Genomic DNA, 16,812 nt, shown 5'->3' on the forward strand with positions numbered 1-16,812 from the left:
GCATGCTATGACTTGATGTGACTGTATTATTCGGCTGGATTGGGGTCTATCCTAGAAGCCGCCTGCACAGGGATCTCGGCGCCCTTTCACACTTGTGTATCTTCTTTCCAAGGTGCAGCAAATCGAACTGTGATATCCACAGCAAAGTCCTCGTCCACATCCATTTTTCCTAATCCAGGGTATCATAAACTCCACCTCTCAGCAATTCGACCTCCAAGCAAGAGCCCCAGCTACTTCAACATGTTCCCATTCCTCTTCCCCACAAAGGGGATGCTTTCCCTTCACCCACCGACCTTTCAGACCAAATGATTCGGCAGCAAGAAATTCGCGATCCCCTCCTTGATCTTATACTCATGTCCACAGTTCCCACACACCAGACTTCCCTCACTGATTTGCGTCTCCAGAAGCAAGGTATGCAGCTCTGTCATCATCTTCTCGTTCGATTCTAGTTCTTCGCGGGTCGGTGGAGTTGGAGGGAGGGTCGGGAATCCTAGCTTGGGGAATGTTAGGTTTTGGTTCTGGTTCTGGTTGAGGAGATGGGGGACATTTACTTCTCCAGCGGTGATTATGAGGGCATTCCAGTCTATTCGCGGTAGGACGTTCAATAGGAGTTGTGGGTTCGGTGCTATGGTGTCGGAGACGAGTTCGCAGTCTTTGGGGTGGAGGGGGAAGGACGTCGAGGTCGTTTTGCAGGCTTTGACGGCGCAGGTTAGGAAGTTGAGGGTTAGGACCTTCATTTTTGTGGAGGGTTGAGTGTTGCAGATTGAGGATGAGGGAAGGCGGAGTATGTGAGGGTGAGATGGTGGTTTCTTGGTGGAGGAAAGGATCTTGGTTATGGTGACATGAGGAATATGATTTTTTTTAGGGTGTGATCGAGGGGTCGATAAGATTAGATTAGATCCAGACGCCCGTCTATATTGGGCTAGGCTAGAACAACCTAGTTTGTCTCAAGATCACTTTACAAACTCGCTTCGTTCCTTCTTTTCTCTCTCTAGATATTTGCTTCATCAAACCTATATGTGATGTTGAAATTATCGGTCAGATTCTTCGCTCGGCAAACTTCGATACAATGAAATTACAGTGTACCCCCCAGACCACATATCAACTTGCCAGAAATATGGAGACATGGTACTTCAATTTAAGGAGCGCATGGACAGCATCGTAATGATCATCGAAAGTCTGTCGGCTATTGGATACTTTTAAAGCTGATAAGTTCTCTCGTCTTCAAGTTAGAACAAGATAATTGAGTATTGAGAAACTGACACATGATCAGGGTACACTGTATGTTACACAAGATAAGGAAAAGAACTTACCTTAACCACCGAAAAAGCAATGATATCACATGAATGGCTAGGCAGCTATTCGTTTTCTATGAATACATAAACGGAGGGGTTCTCCTTCTCTTCACTCTTCATCCCGCTACCTTCTCTGCTGTTAGCAAAAGCTCTTTTACTCTCCTAACAAAGGCTTAACATCTGCTTCATCTAGTTTTCATTGCGTTGCGAGCGCCTGAGGGTAGGGGTCAGGGAGCATACGGCAGTCCTCCGCATTCCGCTCTCGATCATCATGGCATCTCGATCTTTCTATGACCTTTCAACATGCTGCCTCTCTCTCGCTCATCCATCGCCCTTTGAAACATCACCTTCCCGACAAATCTCCAAGTATCTCAAGGTCGTTCCCGTCGACGGAAAAGGTTTGGGTGTTGTGGCGACGCAAGACATCAAGCCGTTCACCCTGTTGCTCGCCGAATGCCCTGACATTGCTGATCTGGATGATCGTGATCGACCAAAAGAGATAGCTTCCGTTGCCGCGGCATATCGTCGTATGAGCCCCATTGTCCGAACCCGATTCAATGAATTACACGAAGCAAAGTCTAAATCAGAAACCCGAGAACTGCGTATCTGGAGGACCAACGCACTATACTGGAATCCCAACAAGGATCTCAAGGCTGAATCCATGGCCGCCTTCCTCAATATGTCCCCGCATCAACCACTCTTGTGTGCCGAATACAGAACGTCATCTGGACAGCGATAAAAAGCGAATGCATCTTACCTCAACGAAGTCCATTCATATTGGGGAGGAAGTGACAATTTGCTACAACGACACTTTGTACTACATGACCCGCGTGGAACGCACTGCTTTTCTACGCTATACCTATGACTTTACCTGCCCATGTCGGGCATGTACGGATCGGGAGTTTGGACACATAAGCGATCAGAGACGTCAGACAATCAAGCAGATCTTCTACTGTGACATTTTTGGCTGGCTAGTTGCGTTCGACTTCTCTACTAAGATAGCGAACTATGAGGATGCTATTCGCATGGTGGTAGATAGTTCCTTACTCAAGAACAAACAACACAACCTGAACAATTCTAGAGGGCTCCAGAAACCAGGCGTGCTACGACGGGCATGCAAGCTTGAGTATGACGAGGGACTTATCAACGTGGGCTTGATCAAGTTCATAATGAATTCAAGTATGGCGTTCTTGATCGACCTACAGATCCGAGGTTCGTCTGGGGAGGAATGTTCGGACGGGAATGGATTTCAACGAACCATACAGCTCCTGACGGCATGCGAATCGTTGCTACGTCAGTTATACCCGCCAGGGCATCCAGACCAGGAAGAAGGGGCCCGGGCAAAGGCTGATATTCTTCGCCTCTTCTCTGCGGAGATTAAGTACGACGCAATGACCATCGATGATTGCCAAGAGCTTATCTCAACAGCCATGGATGCAGAACCTGATCCGTTGTCCGAAAGGGCGGCGTACGGCTCTTAGCGGTGTTTCAATCAAGCATCTGGTGGTGGTTGAAAGCAAATGATACGGCCGCCGTTTTTCGAATAAATATTTGGTAGGGTTTGACGATGTGTGGGGGTATGTGTGAGTCCAGTGCTCTCAATTCTCAATCAGCTATTTAGTCTTGTGCCTGAGGCAGTACTATGGGATCATTCGTAAGTCAGTACTCTCGGGCGTTCTTTACCAAGTGTGTTCATAAAAAAAATGTATTGGTACCAACGTAGGTCTGCACCAAGAATGAAATTCGAATTCGCTTAAAGTTCAATTGATGCTCTTTTCATCACTTTTTTCGACCACTCTCGAGTCAGGCAAGAGAATATGAGAACTGGGTTGACCTCTCCATACTGCCACTGCATTGTCCAACCCAAGAGACGAGTCAATCTACTACTGATGTTGTAACCTTTCATTGGACTTTCTCACATTGCATGCTTACTGTATTTCCTGGGAGTATCTAGGCCGGGAAATGACCGAACTCTTCAATGAAGAATACGCTCAGTATTCTAGCTACAAGAACCTTCTTTGGATCAACTGAAAGCTGTCTGAAGTTCGTCCATGCCGCAGGAGAAATTAACTCCAAATACCATCGAGTGCGATAGCCAAGTCTTCCTTTCCCAAGCTTGCTTCGACATAAGAAGCTCTAGAGTCGGTCCTCAAGAACGAACAACTGGGGGTTTCCTTTATCGCACATTGCCATAGTTCAAACACAATTTGGTTCATAGTCATCCGATGATAATCCATGATTAGAGAATTGTTAATGCTACGAGTGTCAGTTTAACTGACAATCTGAATGACTCCGCTGTTACTTATCATAACACTTCTTAAGTGAAAATAGGGGAGCTCGGATTGCCTGTTAGCACGTGATAGCCCCTGAATTAACCGAGAGCACAGCAGAATTTTCCTAGCGGATTTGATATTACACTCGGAATTGAGACGAGACAAAGTCTCAAGTGCACAACTGTTTTTTCTGCTTCTTCGAGAATTAGCTCCAGGTTACCCCTCACGTGTTCTCGAGGAGAAAGTGGCAAACATCATTCAGGCATCCGCCAAGACTTCTAGAAAGCCTAAGCCTCTATCGTGTATGCTGTGCCGCACCCCGCGAAGTCCCAAAACTTTTAACCGCGGCATCGCGACTCTCAATACGAGATAGAATTTGTCAGTAATCCTAGCCAGTAGTAGAAGCTGTGCCCCTGAAGAAATTAGTTTAGGCAGCCTTACCCAGATAGCGTCCTTCTCGGATATCGGAGTCTGCGGATAAGATTTGTTTAAAAGGGTCTCCGCGCTCCTTGACATCATGCTAAGTTCTGTTCCTGACTATCAGTCGCCAAACCTTAAACTTCCAACATGAAGCTGTACGCACTTCTAGCCCTGGCCGTGGCCATTCCTGCTTCCAATGCGCTCGTCAATCGTGCTCCGGTACCTGGCGTTGTCTCAATTCCCTACTCCCGGAGCCTAAGCCCGCTTCAACGACGCAATTCATTTGTTGATCTATCTGTTGGTGCAACATACGCCAATTACATCGTCAATATCACTGTCGGCACACCTGCGCAACCAATCACTCTCAGTCTGGACACTGGAAGCAGTGATACCATTCTACTGAACAAAGAATCGTCCTTTTGCGTCACCAATGCAGGCTACTGTCCAAGCGTAGGATACTGTAAGAGACATAAGTTTGTAAAGCGGGAAGACAACTAACACCCGAACAGACAATGCGAACAAATCCTCTACATACAAGTACATCGCCAGCAACTTCTCCAGTAACTTTGGTTTTTCCAGTCAAGGGCAAGGAAGTGGGGCATCTGGTGATGTTGCGACAGACACATTCGACGTTGCTGGCGCCACACTGAAGAATCAGCAATTCGACATTGCATATGGAAATGCCACTATCGCATTCAGCATCCTGGGGTTATCATACGCCTCGGGCGAAAATCAGTATCCATACAACAACTTTCCTCTCTCTCTCGCCAAGTCAGGAGCCATCAACCTTCCCCTCTTCAGTCTATGGAAGAATGCTGTCGACAGCCACGACGGGCAGGTGCTTTTCGGAGGTGTAGACACAGCACAATATACTGGTAGCTTACTTACTCTGGATACGCAAACAAGGACCGGCTTCCCGGCTCCTGTTGCGTTTGATGTGCTGCTCAACGGTGTCGCACTCTCCGGAAACTCATCCTTTCCCGCAGGCTCCACAGGATCGGTGTTGCATGTTCTCGACTGTGGGACTGCATATTCCATCCTGCCCAACGACTGGGTCCAGCCCATCTACGACCAGTTCGGTGTCACGTACTTCACTGCCAACGATACTGCATATGTTGACTGCGCTCTTGCGAATTCACCTTACACCATCGACTTCACTTTTGGCTCTCTTACCATCCAAGTTCCGATCAAGGTCATGGTTTCTCTCCGCTCGATAAACCCAAATATCTGCACATTTGGCATAGTACCAGCAGGTACAAGAATCGCGCTTTTGGGAGACAACTTTCTGAGCAGCAGCTACACGGTCTTCGATTTGAGCAACAATCAGATCTCTCTGGCAGCAAGAAACTTTGACGCAACCACAGATAGTATCATCGCTGTTCCATCTGGCGGAGTGAAAGCCATCAGTACTTCAGCTACAGGTACAACCCCAAGTTCAACAGGGACAACGACAGGAACATCTGCCACTTCGACTCCGACGAAGAAATCGAGTGCACCCGCATTGTCTCTTTCTCCTGCTACGATTGGCGTGGCGTTTATCGTGGTACTGTTCGCTTTTTGTTTCTAGAGTTGTTTAGTTGACTTAACATCTCTGTCGAGATGTAATGATAATGTAGATATTCAGCTTGCATACATACATCCTTGCCACTAAAGCAAAAACCATCTCTTGCACATCATCATCCGCAATCTCTCCGTGCAGCACCTGTATCTTCGAGAACGAATACCCTTGCAGTCGCTGGACCATGGAACGACGTTGATGCCGTTACAGCTCTATAGACTTTTTCAAGGTGGACTTCTTCATCTTTTTTTTATCAATGCTCTATATTGCAGTCCGGTACCCTCTCGAGGAGGACGAGACTAAGCTCCAGGCTAATGATCTGCATGATTATCTCAGAGAGAAGCCGCGAGGTCCCCTAGCCTTTCTTGCAGCAAGTGATCTTTCTTTCGCCAGCCTGCTTTCCAGCCTTCTTTCCTCTCTCCTCATCTCCAGCCATTCCAGTTGCTCGTTCGTTACATCACTTCCATCTTCGCAGACTAAAACCTTCCCAAGCTCCGTCTTCGAGCATTTCTTTGATGGTTCTCCACTTCCCGGCAATGGAAAATTCAGATCATGCCCCACCACTAACTTCACCCATAGCTTTTTGAAGAAGTTTCTTTGTCGCGCGACGATGAGTTTCTTCTCCAGGTCTCGCTCTTCCTTTGCCATGCGTCTGCGCTCGTCCTCTTGTTGTCTGTTGAGCTCCATCGCTGCGTCTACCACATGCTTTGTCATTGTTTCGATCCTTGCTTCGCGACCTCTGTCATTACGTATGTATGCATCCGGTCTCGTTGTAAAGTCCGATGTATCCATATCTAATATGTTTTCCATCGAATACCCTCGTGTTGTGGAACTGAAATCAATCGAGGGCCAGACCAGTAAGAAGTTATCGCTTTGAGCTCCCGGGGAGAAGGTCAACTGTTCATCTAATATTTTAATGCTGTGCGCCTGGCGTCATACAGAAGTTGTGACTATATCTACCAAGCGTGGAAACGGAGAGCCGATTTCGACTTAGTGGCATACCATAACATCGTCTTTAACCCTTCGAATTATCTAGAAGATTTAAATTTTGCATTCTTCAAGATATCATCTGTACGAGCAAGAAGACACGAAGATGTTTAAGTTTCAACGTCAGACTCTTTCATGATATGAATGATTGACGCGACGTGGGTGAGAAGGCTTGGTCTAGCCCGATGGGAAATTTTTAGTTCGCTTCGGGTCCCACTTTCCAACTTCACCTCTCTGGAGACATTATGACATTATGAATGTCCAACGCCGTCTACCAGATTCAAGGATATTCTCTTCGTCAATGCGGCTTCGCAGAGACAACGGTGAAGTTGAACCTATTTGTATTTCCATTATTCATTCTCATCCTTACAAGTCTCTTCTCCTTATACGCGGAGAAATGCTCTTAGCAGGACCCGCTCGGTTAAATCCGGATAAATGAACGGGTGCATCACGATTATCCTTTCGAATCTTTGAACACATAAACCTGCATCCTCCTCTCGAAGGATTTCGAGCCTCAGTATTCGAGTCATTGTTTCTTCTGTCTTAATTATCCACTATCCAAACCTTCAAAAGATCCCGAATTTGTTTCAAGATGCCACGAATTACAAATCCCATCCTCCCAGGATTCAATCCTGACCCCTCAATACTCCAAGTGGGCAACGATTATTATATTGCAACGTCAACTTTTGAGTGGTTCCCCGGGGTTCAGATTCACCACTCAACGGATCTGGCAAATTGGGAACTTGTTGTCCGCCCGCTCAATAGAAAAAGCCAGCTGGATATGAGAGGCAATCCCGACAGCTGTGGAGTCTGGGCTCCTTGTCTCACTCATGACGGCGACAAATTCTGGTTGGTATATACAGATGTCAAGCGAAAGGATGGATCTTTCAAAGATACCCATAATTACATCGTCACTGCACCCTCAATAGAAGGTCCCTGGTCTGACCCTGTTTATGCAAACTCATCGGGATTCGATCCATCATTATTCCATGACGACGACGGGAAAAAGTGGTTTGTCAACATGCTTCAAGACCATCGTCGTCGTCCTAGAAGCTTTGCAGGTATCGTGCTCCAGGAGTTCGATGCATCTATTGGCGAGCTGGTTGGTCCCAAGAAGAATATTTTTCTTGGAACCGACCTGGACCTCGTCGAGGGACCGCATTTGTACAAAAGGAATGGATGGTACCACCTCTTAACAGCCGAAGGTGGCACGGGGTATGATCACGCTGTTACTCTTGCCCGCTCTCGCGACATCTGGGGCCCATATGAATTACATCCGCAGAAACACGTTCTTACTTCTAAAGACTCCCCTCTGGTTGCACTTCAGCGAGCTGGTCACGGCGATGTTCTGGACACTTCGGACGGAAAGACATATTTGGTACATCTGACTGGCCGTCCGACAACACAAAATCGCCGATGCGTGCTCGGCCGTGAAACGGCTATTCAAGAGGCATACTGGGAGGATAACTGGTTGTACGTTAAGAACGGCCCTGTTCCATCTCTTCACGTTGAAGTCCCAGGAACCCGAGATGATACCAAGTATTGGGCCGAACAAAAGTATGAATTTAGTGACGGTCTACCTCAAGACTTCCAATGGCTGCGCACTCCCGAGCCAGAGCGAATCTTTACAACGAAGAATGGGAAGCTGATTCTCCTCGGTCGAGAATCGGTCGGCTCCTGGTTTGAACAGTCTTTAATCGCGCGACGACAGACCCACTTTTCGTTCGACGCTGAAACCGTTATTGACTTCTCACCAACCGACGAAAGACAATTTGCTGGATTGACGGCGTACTACTGCCGCTACAATTTCTTCTATCTCACGGTCACTGCGCATTCAGATGGGCAGCGAGAACTTCTTATCATGAGCTCCGAAGCTTCCTGGCCAGAAGGTCGTCTGAAGATGCCGTTTGCGGACCCGGTCCAGATCCCTAACGATGGAAAGGTGAAGTTGGCACTCACAATCCGAGGTCGTGAACTGCAGTTCTTTTACGCTTTGGAAGGAGAAGAGCTCAAGAAATTCGGGCCGATCTATGATGCATCTATTCTGTCTGACGAGTGTGGTGGACACCAAGCGCATGGAAGCTTCACTGGGGCATTCGTGGGAATGGCATGCTCTGATCTGAACGGAACTGTGTTGTCTGCTATGTTTGATTATTTTGTATATCGTCCTGTTCATCACAAAACCGATATTTATGAGGTATAAATACGACCGCGTATAACGAATACAACGGCTCTTTCTTTTCAGAGTAGCCGACACTGCAAAATGTTGTTTAGATACAATTTCGGCTGTAATTAAACCAAAACGCCGTTAGAATTAGCGAATAGCTTTCTTATCTTGTGATTGAAAGTTATGTAAGCTGTAACGTACGACAAGTGGTTCTCGAAATTACAATGAAGAGGTAGCCAGTTAAAACAATCAAAAAGCCCAAGAAAGTGAGATAGTGACCTATTCGAAGTAAAAGTGAACTCTAACTCAGCCATTGTACTCGAGTCCAAATCCAAAGCGACACGTAGAGCCGAAGTAACGCAAGCGAGAATTTGCCGAACAATTGTATTGATAAGTAGGGGCATAAAGGTTCGCTATTTAGGAAAATTGAATGTCTAGAATCAAATGAAAACCTATCGTGTTTCTTAGAGTGTAACGTAATGTCGGACATTGATTGATTCTCTTTTTTGAGTTCCACAATCTATTTTTTGCTTAAGCAATGTCCGTCAATTAATGTCGGATGTAACTCAAGCTTTCGAGGGCAAGTTAAATAAGACAAGAACCCGATGTTGTCTAGTATTATAAGGACTTTACCTCAATAAATATTAGGAACCGATTACTATCATTGCAATTCAACTCAGGGGTCTTCCACTGTTTGTTTGCAAATCTTGTAAGTTGCATCGAAGATGGGGAAGTAACTCCTTCGTGCGATGTTTAACACCCAATCGTTATAGTGCGACAGCAGACAAAAGATTGAGCAGTATGGAAATTATCGAAAGAGTTTCTATTTCATGTCAATGGAGGCCACAATTGTCTGTCAATGTGAACCATAGACTACTGTCAATCAGATAACCGAGTAACTTTTCACCTGACTCGGTGCCAAGGAGTGCAATGCCCACTTTGGTCAAGTTGCAGGGATCCCCTCTGCTGCTTAATTTTTACACACTTTCATCATGTCTTTCAGCCAATCAATTCTGCTTACTTAACGAGGCTCCTCAAGCCCTAGCATCCAAATGCCGAGTCAGCAAGCGAGCCCCGGGATCTGAAATTAGCAACCATTCAGCTCGCAAGTTCGTGTGAATTAGAGTAGATTTTGGAATCATCTTTTCCTCTTTACAGTCACAATGAACGCCCTACTTGTCAATAGTGTCTATGCATCATCGATGATGTAAAGAGAATTAACAAGCAGTTGTGAAGCCAAAGCGTGTTTGCCAAGTATATTAAGGGCAAAGGGCAAATCTTGGAAGCCGAATTCCAACCTCCATTCTATTCACATCATCTCATTCATTCTTCCATCCCATTTGTCCAACACTTGTTGAATTCTGCTTCTACCAAGCACTTCAACATGGCAGAAACGATGCAGGCAATCATCATCCCCAGCTTCGGTGGCCCTGATGTCCTCACTTATAGCACCGTTCCAAAACCTTCACCAGTCCAAGGAGAAGTCCTTGTTCATGTCCATGCTTTCGGTGTCAACCACGCAGAAATGCACATGCGAAGAGGCGAATGGGATGAATGGAATCCGATCTCCGGCCTTGAATGCGTGGGCACCGTCGCCGCATGTCCAGACGGCTCAATTCCCGAGAGTACTAAGGTGGCTGCCGTCATGGGTGGCATGGGTAGAAGTCGTCCCGGTGGCTATGGCGAGTTTGTAAATGTGCCGATTGCGAATGTCGTTCCGCTTGAGACGAATCTTCCATGGGAGGAGCTGGCTGCGTTGCCGGAAGTGTACTCAACTGCTTGGAGCTGCATTCACACGGTGTTGGATGTGAAGAAGGGAGAGACACTTTTGATCCGTGGTGCAACTTCGACAATTGGACAAGCTTCACTGAATTTGGCTGTCAATGCTGGTGCCAAGGTTACAGCAACTACGCGGAGGACAGAGCGATTTGAGATGTTGAAGAAGATGGGAGCTGTTGATGCCGTGCTTGAGAAATCTGATCTCGGCACAACGTTCCCAGGAAAGAGGTTCGACAAAGTGCTAAACTTGATTGGAAATCGAGTTCTGTTGGAATCGATCAGTCTCACCAAGGCGGGCGGTCGGATGTTGCAAGCTGGCTGGCTTGGAGGCCTAGCACCTGTGAAAGACTTTAATCCAATGGTTGAAATGGAATCCGGGGTCCATTTCAGCTTGTACCATAGCAAGGTTCTTGGGACAGAAGATTTTCCTATGTCACAGATACCGCTGCAGGAAATTGTGAAGAAGATCGAGAACGGAGAATGGGATGCCAAGCCTACATATGTTTTTGAGTACACGGACATTCATAAAGCTCATGCATTGTTGGATTCACATAATGCGGGCGGAAAGATTGTTGTAAAGCGTTGATTAACATGAAACATAATACAAGTCTTACATACGTTTGAGAACTCGCTGTTTCTCCAAAACTTTCAATGTCCAAATTGCAATGACAGATATAAAACACAGCTTCACCGGCTTTTCAATTCCTCGATTTTCCTTGGGTACGATACAAAGCATAGAATTGAATGTCAACTCTAGATCCAGCAATCATAAGTTAGACCGCCCGACTTGCCCCACTCGACGGATTTGGTGGAGGTACAAGACCAAGTTGTTGGAGAGCTGTTAGCGCTCCCTCCTCTCCCGTTTCCTCCACAATTTTGCCATCTCTCAGGGTAAATATCGTTGTCCCGGAGAAGTGAATTTCTCTTCCTATGTTTGCTTGGTCCAAGGCGCCAGCAGGCAGGTCGCTGAATGCAACTCCAGAGTGTGTGCCACCTCCTGTAGCGATCAGCGCAAAGGTTTACACGACCAGGAGAAGAGACTTACCAATCCATCGTGTCACAACATAGTTGCCTTCTGCAATCATAGGTATTGGCCCATATGGGTGAAAAGATACATTGGGAAAAGCCTGCCTACATCAGTGTTTCAAGTTTGGCCTTAATCCTGTTCACTCCATACCTCTTTGAACTCAGACAACATGCGCTTTATAGCCTCTTTTCCTCGCCGCGGCCCATGCATAGGATAATTCGAGAGCATGTCCTCGCTGCATAGCTCATCGACGATATTAATATTGCACTTCCCCCAAAACTCATGAGAGTAGACTGCGACAATGGCTTTATTTTGGTCTTGAAGACTTTGTTCCCTGTTCGTGGCCATCTTTTGATGTTTAACGAAGACGCACGAATTCAGACACTGAGGCTGAGACTGGAGAGATGGGAGAATTATGTTAATTTTATATCTCAATCTGATGTTAATTGCATATCTCCATTTGACCCAGCTCGCATGCATGTGGTGAAGGGTTCTAGACTTGGCGGCTGCTGACAACACGCCCGCAGCCGAAGCTCCCAAGTGCCAGGGTTGACCGCCCCGAATCATCATGGCAACGACATCATCATGCCTCGCCCGAATTCATGTGGCACAGAGTCTTCCTGCCATGGAATTTCTTATGAATCAAATGTTCCTTTTCTCCGCGGCATTCTTCTCTCCCACGTCCAACGCCACAAGCACTCGACTGACACAGTTGTAGGCAGCAATGATGACCGTCAATTCAACAATATCGCGGTTGCTGAACCCCACGACTTTGAGACCCTCGAAAGTCCCATCGTCAACAGCCACTTCCCTTGTCACTGCGTCTGCGTATCGCAACACCGCCCACTCTTGGTCGGACAATGGCCCTTGAGCACATGGCTTGGCCATTTTCACAGTCTCCATTTTGCCCTCGTCGAAGTTTTGGCAAGAGCGCAACAGGGGAGTATGACCCTCCCATTGATACCATGCTTCGTTGATCAGTGCGACGCGGCAAATGACTATCTCGCGGAAGATAACTGGAAGCGTCGTTTGTGTCTGTACTGCAGCGAAGAAAGTATTCCATCTGTCGGCGACCGCAGGAGAGGAGAGTAGAGTGAGATCGAGAGCAAGGAGTCCATGAGGACTTCGCCTAGTGGTGATTCGTTCGATAACTTCGCTCTCGTAACCCGAATCAGTGGAAGACTGAGCATTGATGTAGGCTAGGCGCATGTTTACAGTTGATTCTGTTTGTATTTCTTAGAAATTGCAAGTCCACGCTTGAAAATGCATCACTTCTGCTCCGCATTATCAGAAAAGTCAGTCTGGTAATTTATGGGATTCTTCCTGTCGCCTGTGTTAGGGGTTCTCTCCTCTTTCTATAATGCAGCGGACTAAGAGGGCGATATGATTTGGAATCCATAAACTATTGAATTTCAGAACTACTCATGCCTACAGTTCAAAGACGACGCCAGCTCATCTCCATCCCTGACTTCTCTACGCAGTGAAACTCAATCGGATAAGTGTCTGATTTCTTCACCGCAGCTTGCAATGCTTTGTACGCATCCACGACTATGGACAAACCACAGTCGTAATCATGTGTCTCCTTACTCTTCCAGCCGGAAAGCATGATGACGCACTTTCCAAGCTCAAGATTCTTGGAAGTGTCTACTTTAGCTGGAGACTTCACTTCGCCCCAGAAATATCCGAGGCAAGAGTCCGATTTCTCGTTCGCTGTGATCCATGGCTTGACCAACGACGGAAATTTCTCTTCATCGACGCCCCACAAGAAGACAGCAGCGGAGAATGCAGCATAGAAAGCGGCTCCGTGCTCTGTATTTGGTGTAATGTGGTACATATCAAAAAGGCCCACTCAGGAGGTCCATGAGTAGAGATGTGAAAGTGCCTTTGGCTTCCATAAAGTCTTGATGATGTTGGTATGACTCCCAATCTGCATGTAACAAATTAGCTGGAACCTCTATGCACTTCCTAGAGTGTTTTTCACCAACGCCGAATATAACGGTGTCGTGATCTCTGACACTTCGACCCCACCCCACCCGAGTAAACCCAGGGACGCTGATCAGCTTCTTGAATACCTCATGCCACGTCTTACCCTCCTTGGTTGTCTCGTCTTCCACATTTTGTCCCTTAATGTTAATGATTGCAACTTCGACGACTGGATATGGTGAGGCCATTATGTTACAAGATTTTGAAATGACAAATATGCATGCAGAGTTCGCGTTTTGTCACTCTGGTCTTCTCCTTGGGAACTCTTCAAGTTGTGAAGCATCAAGTTGTTTATATAAACCAAAATAGATCCTAAGCGAAGCTTTTGCACGGAAATCGTCAAATTTTGGTTTGAATGATCTTAGAAACATTATGACGAGTCTTAATGCATAGTTTTGAGCATGATGCATGTTGATTACTTACACTCCTTCTGCATGCGTGAACAGGAGATATGTCATCGTTGACTTTGTGATGGGATCTCAGACAAGACAATTGAACAATTACCGAAATTACAGTAGCCAACGGTACTGAGCTGCTAAGGCCGAGATCCATGTCACGCCTGATCGCCGTAAGCTGCTGCGATCGATGCGCGTATTGTTTGGAGGTTGATTGATACTCCGCTTTTTTTGGGTTGAGGTACATCCCGTTGAGCAAGGAAGGATGATTCCTAAACTTCCTGCCTCAAAAGCCAAATGACTAACACAGAAAGGTCACAGACTCAAGGCCTAATTGCCAAGACATGTTGAACTGCCTGATCTGATTACAAATATGCGTTCATTTTTTTATATGTACATCAGCGCCTTACTTCACACTTGTCTTACTCAGCTGTCAGCAAAGTGGACGTCACGGGGGCTGCATTAGAGTTTCAACGTCTTTCTTGATATCTTTCCCTCTCTTCTGATTTCTATCTCATCCTCAAACTGTTTATTAGACAGATAACTAGAATCACCGAGAATGTCTTCTCAGAATGCTCGCGCAACATATCTCCGCCAGCTTCATATCCCTGGCAAACCCATTCTTCTTACCAATATATACGACGCCATGTCGGCACGCGCAATCGCTGCTCTCCCTGGTACGAAAGCATTGGCGACAGCTAGTTATGCCATTGCTGGAGCTGCAGGCGTCACAGATGACGGCATGACACTGGAAACCAATCTCGCTGCCGTGCATGGAATTTCTGGCGTAGCTAAGGAATACGGTCTCCCTCTGACGGTCGATTGGCAAGATGGCTACGGAGCAAGACTTGAAGAAGGAATCCAAGACATTCTGAAGCTGGGAGTAGTGGAAATTAATTTGGAGGATTGTGACAAGGAAACGCAAAAGATGCTCCCAGTAGAGGTGGCTGCAGAGAGAGTCAAGCGGGTCCTGGCTACTGCAGAAGCAATAGGTGTCGCTGATATCGTGGTCAACGCCAGGACTGATACTCTTATCCACAATGGTACGGTTTCGGAGGCGATAGAGAGGGGTAAAGCTTACCTTGCTGCTGGCGCGACCACCGTGTTCGTTTGGGGAGGCTCTATTCGAGGTGGTATCACAAGAGAGGAAGTCAAGCTCTTGGTAGATGCGTTCAATGGAAAGCTGAATGTTTCGATGAAGATGGGAGAAGGCAATTTGACTGCCAAGGAGTTGGCTAGAATGGGTGTTGCTGGGATTAGCATTGGACCTGCATTGCAATTCATTGCCATGAAGATCTTTGGGGAAGAAGCTGAGAACTTGATAGCATCAACATAGAAAAGTGGAGACTTTGCTGAGCAGTAGTTAATAATTTGACTTCTTGGGATATTGCCTTCTCTTGTGATCTTGCCTAGTATCATTTGTCCATTATAATTCTGAGTCTCTGGGGGGCTACGACTTTGACTCTTTTACTTCACTCCACAGCTGCACCAACATGGCCAAGACCAAAATATTTGTCTCTAAGATAGCCACTCTGCCCGGCTTGATCACTAAACTCAAGCCAGACTCTTGGTTTGTCAATCTGCTTATATCAACCATACTCCTTCAGGCTATCATGAGAACTTGTATCATGTATTGTCAAATATGAACACTTGATAACAGGAAGTCTCTGATTGAACGATATGTTATGTATCAACGAAGAACAATTCATGATAGACTAAGATTGCCACTACCTATTGTGCAAACTATAAATGTCTCTTCAAGAACTCAATCTGCTTTCCCACATTCGTCTCGAAATCCTCACCAAAATAATTCGCAAGATGATGATTGTTCAAGATGACAAACTCCTTCGGTTCTGCAGCATGGCTGAAAACCTCTTTATGAGTCTCAAGCGGGCCTGTCAGCGCATCAGTGGTAGCTGCAAGATAAAGCAACGCTCTCGGAGCGATCTTCGAGATGTAATCAGCGGGCTCGATGTTTGCAATATGGTAGAAGCTCTGCAGTGACAACTTGTTCTCGGATGGAGTGCCAGCTCTGTCAGATCTCAGGCGAGCAGTGGTAATGAAGTCGTATGCGGCAGTTCCAGTCAAGAATCTCTGAGGGCCCTCACCCATGCCATTTGCTTCCGAGTCTGCCCATAAAGTGACATATTCAACATCCGGCGTGGAGCCAGACATCCATGCTGCAGCAGTATCTGCGCGATTACTCCATGCTTTGTCAAGTATGCCAGCAGGAAATGCTGCCGCATCTCGGGCTCCAGAGGTGAAAGGCATGACCAAGATCACAGCAGAAAGTCTTGGATCATTGCCTGCAATCATGCTTGCGCCTCCTGAATGTCCAATCTCCCAAATTGCGACTCGCGGCTTCTGACTCGATGCTTGCAGGGAAACCGCGAATGTAATAGCATCGTGGTAGTCTGCGGCCTGCTGAAGCGGGTCGGTTTCAAACTGAGGGCTTCCTTCACTGGATCCCCACCCTCTGTGATCGTACACCAAAGCTGCAATTCCAGCGGCTTGAAATCTTTTAGCAATTTCGTCGACGAAGTGCTCTTTCAGTAAGCTAAGCTACATACGATACGTTGTTAGTCTCTGAGAGTAAATACTAGCAGATAAACGTCTTCACATGGCTGTACTTACGCCTTGGGTCATCACGACAACTCCAGCATCTTTTGCCTCGGCCTTGTAGAGGTCTCCTCTCAAAATGGTGCCATCAAAAGTTGTGAACTCAACTCTCTTAGAAGACATGTTGAACGAGAATAGATAGTGGACAGAGAACGAAAATTCTTGTTGTTTCTTGGTGGCTCTAGTCTTGTGAAGATGTGTGGGATAATCCAAGGACACTTATGTTTCCGAGAAGTTCCATTCTTCATGCTAGTTACCAGCTGCATGCACTCGCATAATTCTGAAAAACGAAGTTAACCCACGTACATA

The 16,812-nt window shown here is 46.6% G+C and overlaps 11 protein-coding genes across 11 annotated transcripts; 5 read left to right on the plus strand and 6 right to left on the minus strand.

The window, feature by feature from the left end:
• Positions 1 to 5: 5 nt before the first annotated feature.
• LY89DRAFT_659929 (Trm112p-domain-containing protein) lies at positions 6 to 1,010 on the minus strand. Its single transcript, XM_018212533.1, has 2 exons — positions 552 to 1,010; positions 6 to 494 (listed from the first exon to the last, which is right to left on the minus strand). Exons 1-2 carry the CDS (start codon positions 735 to 737, stop codon positions 297 to 299), a joined length of 384 nt encoding a protein of 127 aa, XP_018062047.1. The 5' UTR covers positions 738 to 1,010; the 3' UTR covers positions 6 to 296.
• Positions 1,011 to 1,566: 556 nt separating this feature from the next.
• LY89DRAFT_677479 (uncharacterized protein) lies at positions 1,567 to 2,776 on the plus strand (the record flags this gene model as incomplete). The annotated part of the gene is made up of 2 exons (XM_018213682.1): positions 1,567 to 1,997; positions 2,029 to 2,776. 2 exons carry the CDS (start codon positions 1,567 to 1,569, stop codon positions 2,774 to 2,776), a joined length of 1,179 nt encoding a protein of 392 aa, XP_018062048.1.
• A 1,326-nt stretch (positions 2,777 to 4,102) lies between these two features.
• On the plus strand, positions 4,103 to 5,649 carry LY89DRAFT_711897 (acid protease). The gene is made up of 2 exons (XM_018217935.1): positions 4,103 to 4,448; positions 4,498 to 5,649. The coding sequence occupies exons 1-2, from the start codon at positions 4,136 to 4,138 to the stop codon at positions 5,553 to 5,555; spliced, it is 1,371 nt and encodes a 456-aa protein (XP_018062049.1). The 5' UTR covers positions 4,103 to 4,135; the 3' UTR covers positions 5,556 to 5,649.
• A 176-nt stretch (positions 5,650 to 5,825) lies between these two features.
• LY89DRAFT_789397 (uncharacterized protein) lies at positions 5,826 to 6,678 on the minus strand. Its single transcript, XM_018223249.1, has one exon. The coding sequence runs from the start codon at positions 6,354 to 6,356 to the stop codon at positions 5,874 to 5,876; it is 483 nt and encodes a 160-aa protein (XP_018062271.1). The 5' UTR covers positions 6,357 to 6,678; the 3' UTR covers positions 5,826 to 5,873.
• Positions 6,679 to 6,824: 146 nt separating this feature from the next.
• LY89DRAFT_630722 (beta-xylosidase) lies at positions 6,825 to 8,841 on the plus strand. The gene has a single exon (XM_018211247.1). The coding sequence runs from the start codon at positions 7,126 to 7,128 to the stop codon at positions 8,734 to 8,736; it is 1,611 nt and encodes a 536-aa protein (XP_018062050.1). The 5' UTR covers positions 6,825 to 7,125; the 3' UTR covers positions 8,737 to 8,841.
• Positions 8,842 to 9,804: 963 nt separating this feature from the next.
• LY89DRAFT_691447 (GroES-like protein) lies at positions 9,805 to 11,067 on the plus strand (the record flags this gene model as incomplete). Its single annotated transcript, XM_018216325.1, has 1 exon — positions 9,805 to 11,067. Exon 1 carries the CDS (start codon positions 10,085 to 10,087, stop codon positions 11,063 to 11,065), a length of 981 nt encoding a protein of 326 aa, XP_018062051.1. The 5' UTR covers positions 9,805 to 10,084.
• On the minus strand, positions 11,068 to 11,945 carry LY89DRAFT_725470 (NTF2-like protein). Its single transcript, XM_018218977.1, has 3 exons — positions 11,657 to 11,945; positions 11,525 to 11,606; positions 11,068 to 11,476 (listed from the first exon to the last, which is right to left on the minus strand). The coding sequence occupies exons 1-3, from the start codon at positions 11,852 to 11,854 to the stop codon at positions 11,253 to 11,255; spliced, it is 504 nt and encodes a 167-aa protein (XP_018062052.1). The 5' UTR covers positions 11,855 to 11,945; the 3' UTR covers positions 11,068 to 11,252.
• Positions 11,946 to 12,100: 155 nt separating this feature from the next.
• Positions 12,101 to 12,808, minus strand: LY89DRAFT_765636 (uncharacterized protein). The gene has a single exon (XM_018221681.1). The coding sequence runs from the start codon at positions 12,713 to 12,715 to the stop codon at positions 12,149 to 12,151; it is 567 nt and encodes a 188-aa protein (XP_018062053.1). The 5' UTR covers positions 12,716 to 12,808; the 3' UTR covers positions 12,101 to 12,148.
• Positions 12,809 to 12,941: 133 nt separating this feature from the next.
• LY89DRAFT_742470 (uncharacterized protein) lies at positions 12,942 to 13,677 on the minus strand (the record flags this gene model as incomplete). Its single annotated transcript, XM_018220826.1, has 3 exons — positions 12,942 to 13,315; positions 13,356 to 13,433; positions 13,488 to 13,677. 3 exons carry the CDS (start codon positions 13,675 to 13,677, stop codon positions 12,942 to 12,944), a joined length of 642 nt encoding a protein of 213 aa, XP_018062054.1.
• Positions 13,678 to 14,443: 766 nt separating this feature from the next.
• On the plus strand, positions 14,444 to 15,220 carry LY89DRAFT_765639 (Phosphoenolpyruvate/pyruvate domain-containing protein; the record flags this gene model as incomplete). The annotated part of the gene is made up of 1 exon (XM_018221682.1): positions 14,444 to 15,220. One exon carries the CDS (start codon positions 14,444 to 14,446, stop codon positions 15,218 to 15,220), a length of 777 nt encoding a protein of 258 aa, XP_018062055.1.
• A 386-nt stretch (positions 15,221 to 15,606) lies between these two features.
• Positions 15,607 to 16,744, minus strand: LY89DRAFT_351527 (alpha/beta-hydrolase). The gene is made up of 2 exons (XM_018206923.1): positions 16,519 to 16,744; positions 15,607 to 16,446 (listed from the first exon to the last, which is right to left on the minus strand). Exons 1-2 carry the CDS (start codon positions 16,624 to 16,626, stop codon positions 15,628 to 15,630), a joined length of 927 nt encoding a protein of 308 aa, XP_018062056.1. The 5' UTR covers positions 16,627 to 16,744; the 3' UTR covers positions 15,607 to 15,627.
• Between the last annotated feature and the right edge of the window lie 68 nt (positions 16,745 to 16,812).

This window comes from Mollisia scopiformis, assembly GCF_001500285.1.
Source record: "Mollisia scopiformis unplaced genomic scaffold LY89scaffold_35, whole genome shotgun sequence".
Classification (NCBI taxonomy): domain Eukaryota; kingdom Fungi; phylum Ascomycota; class Leotiomycetes; order Helotiales; family Mollisiaceae; genus Mollisia; species Mollisia scopiformis.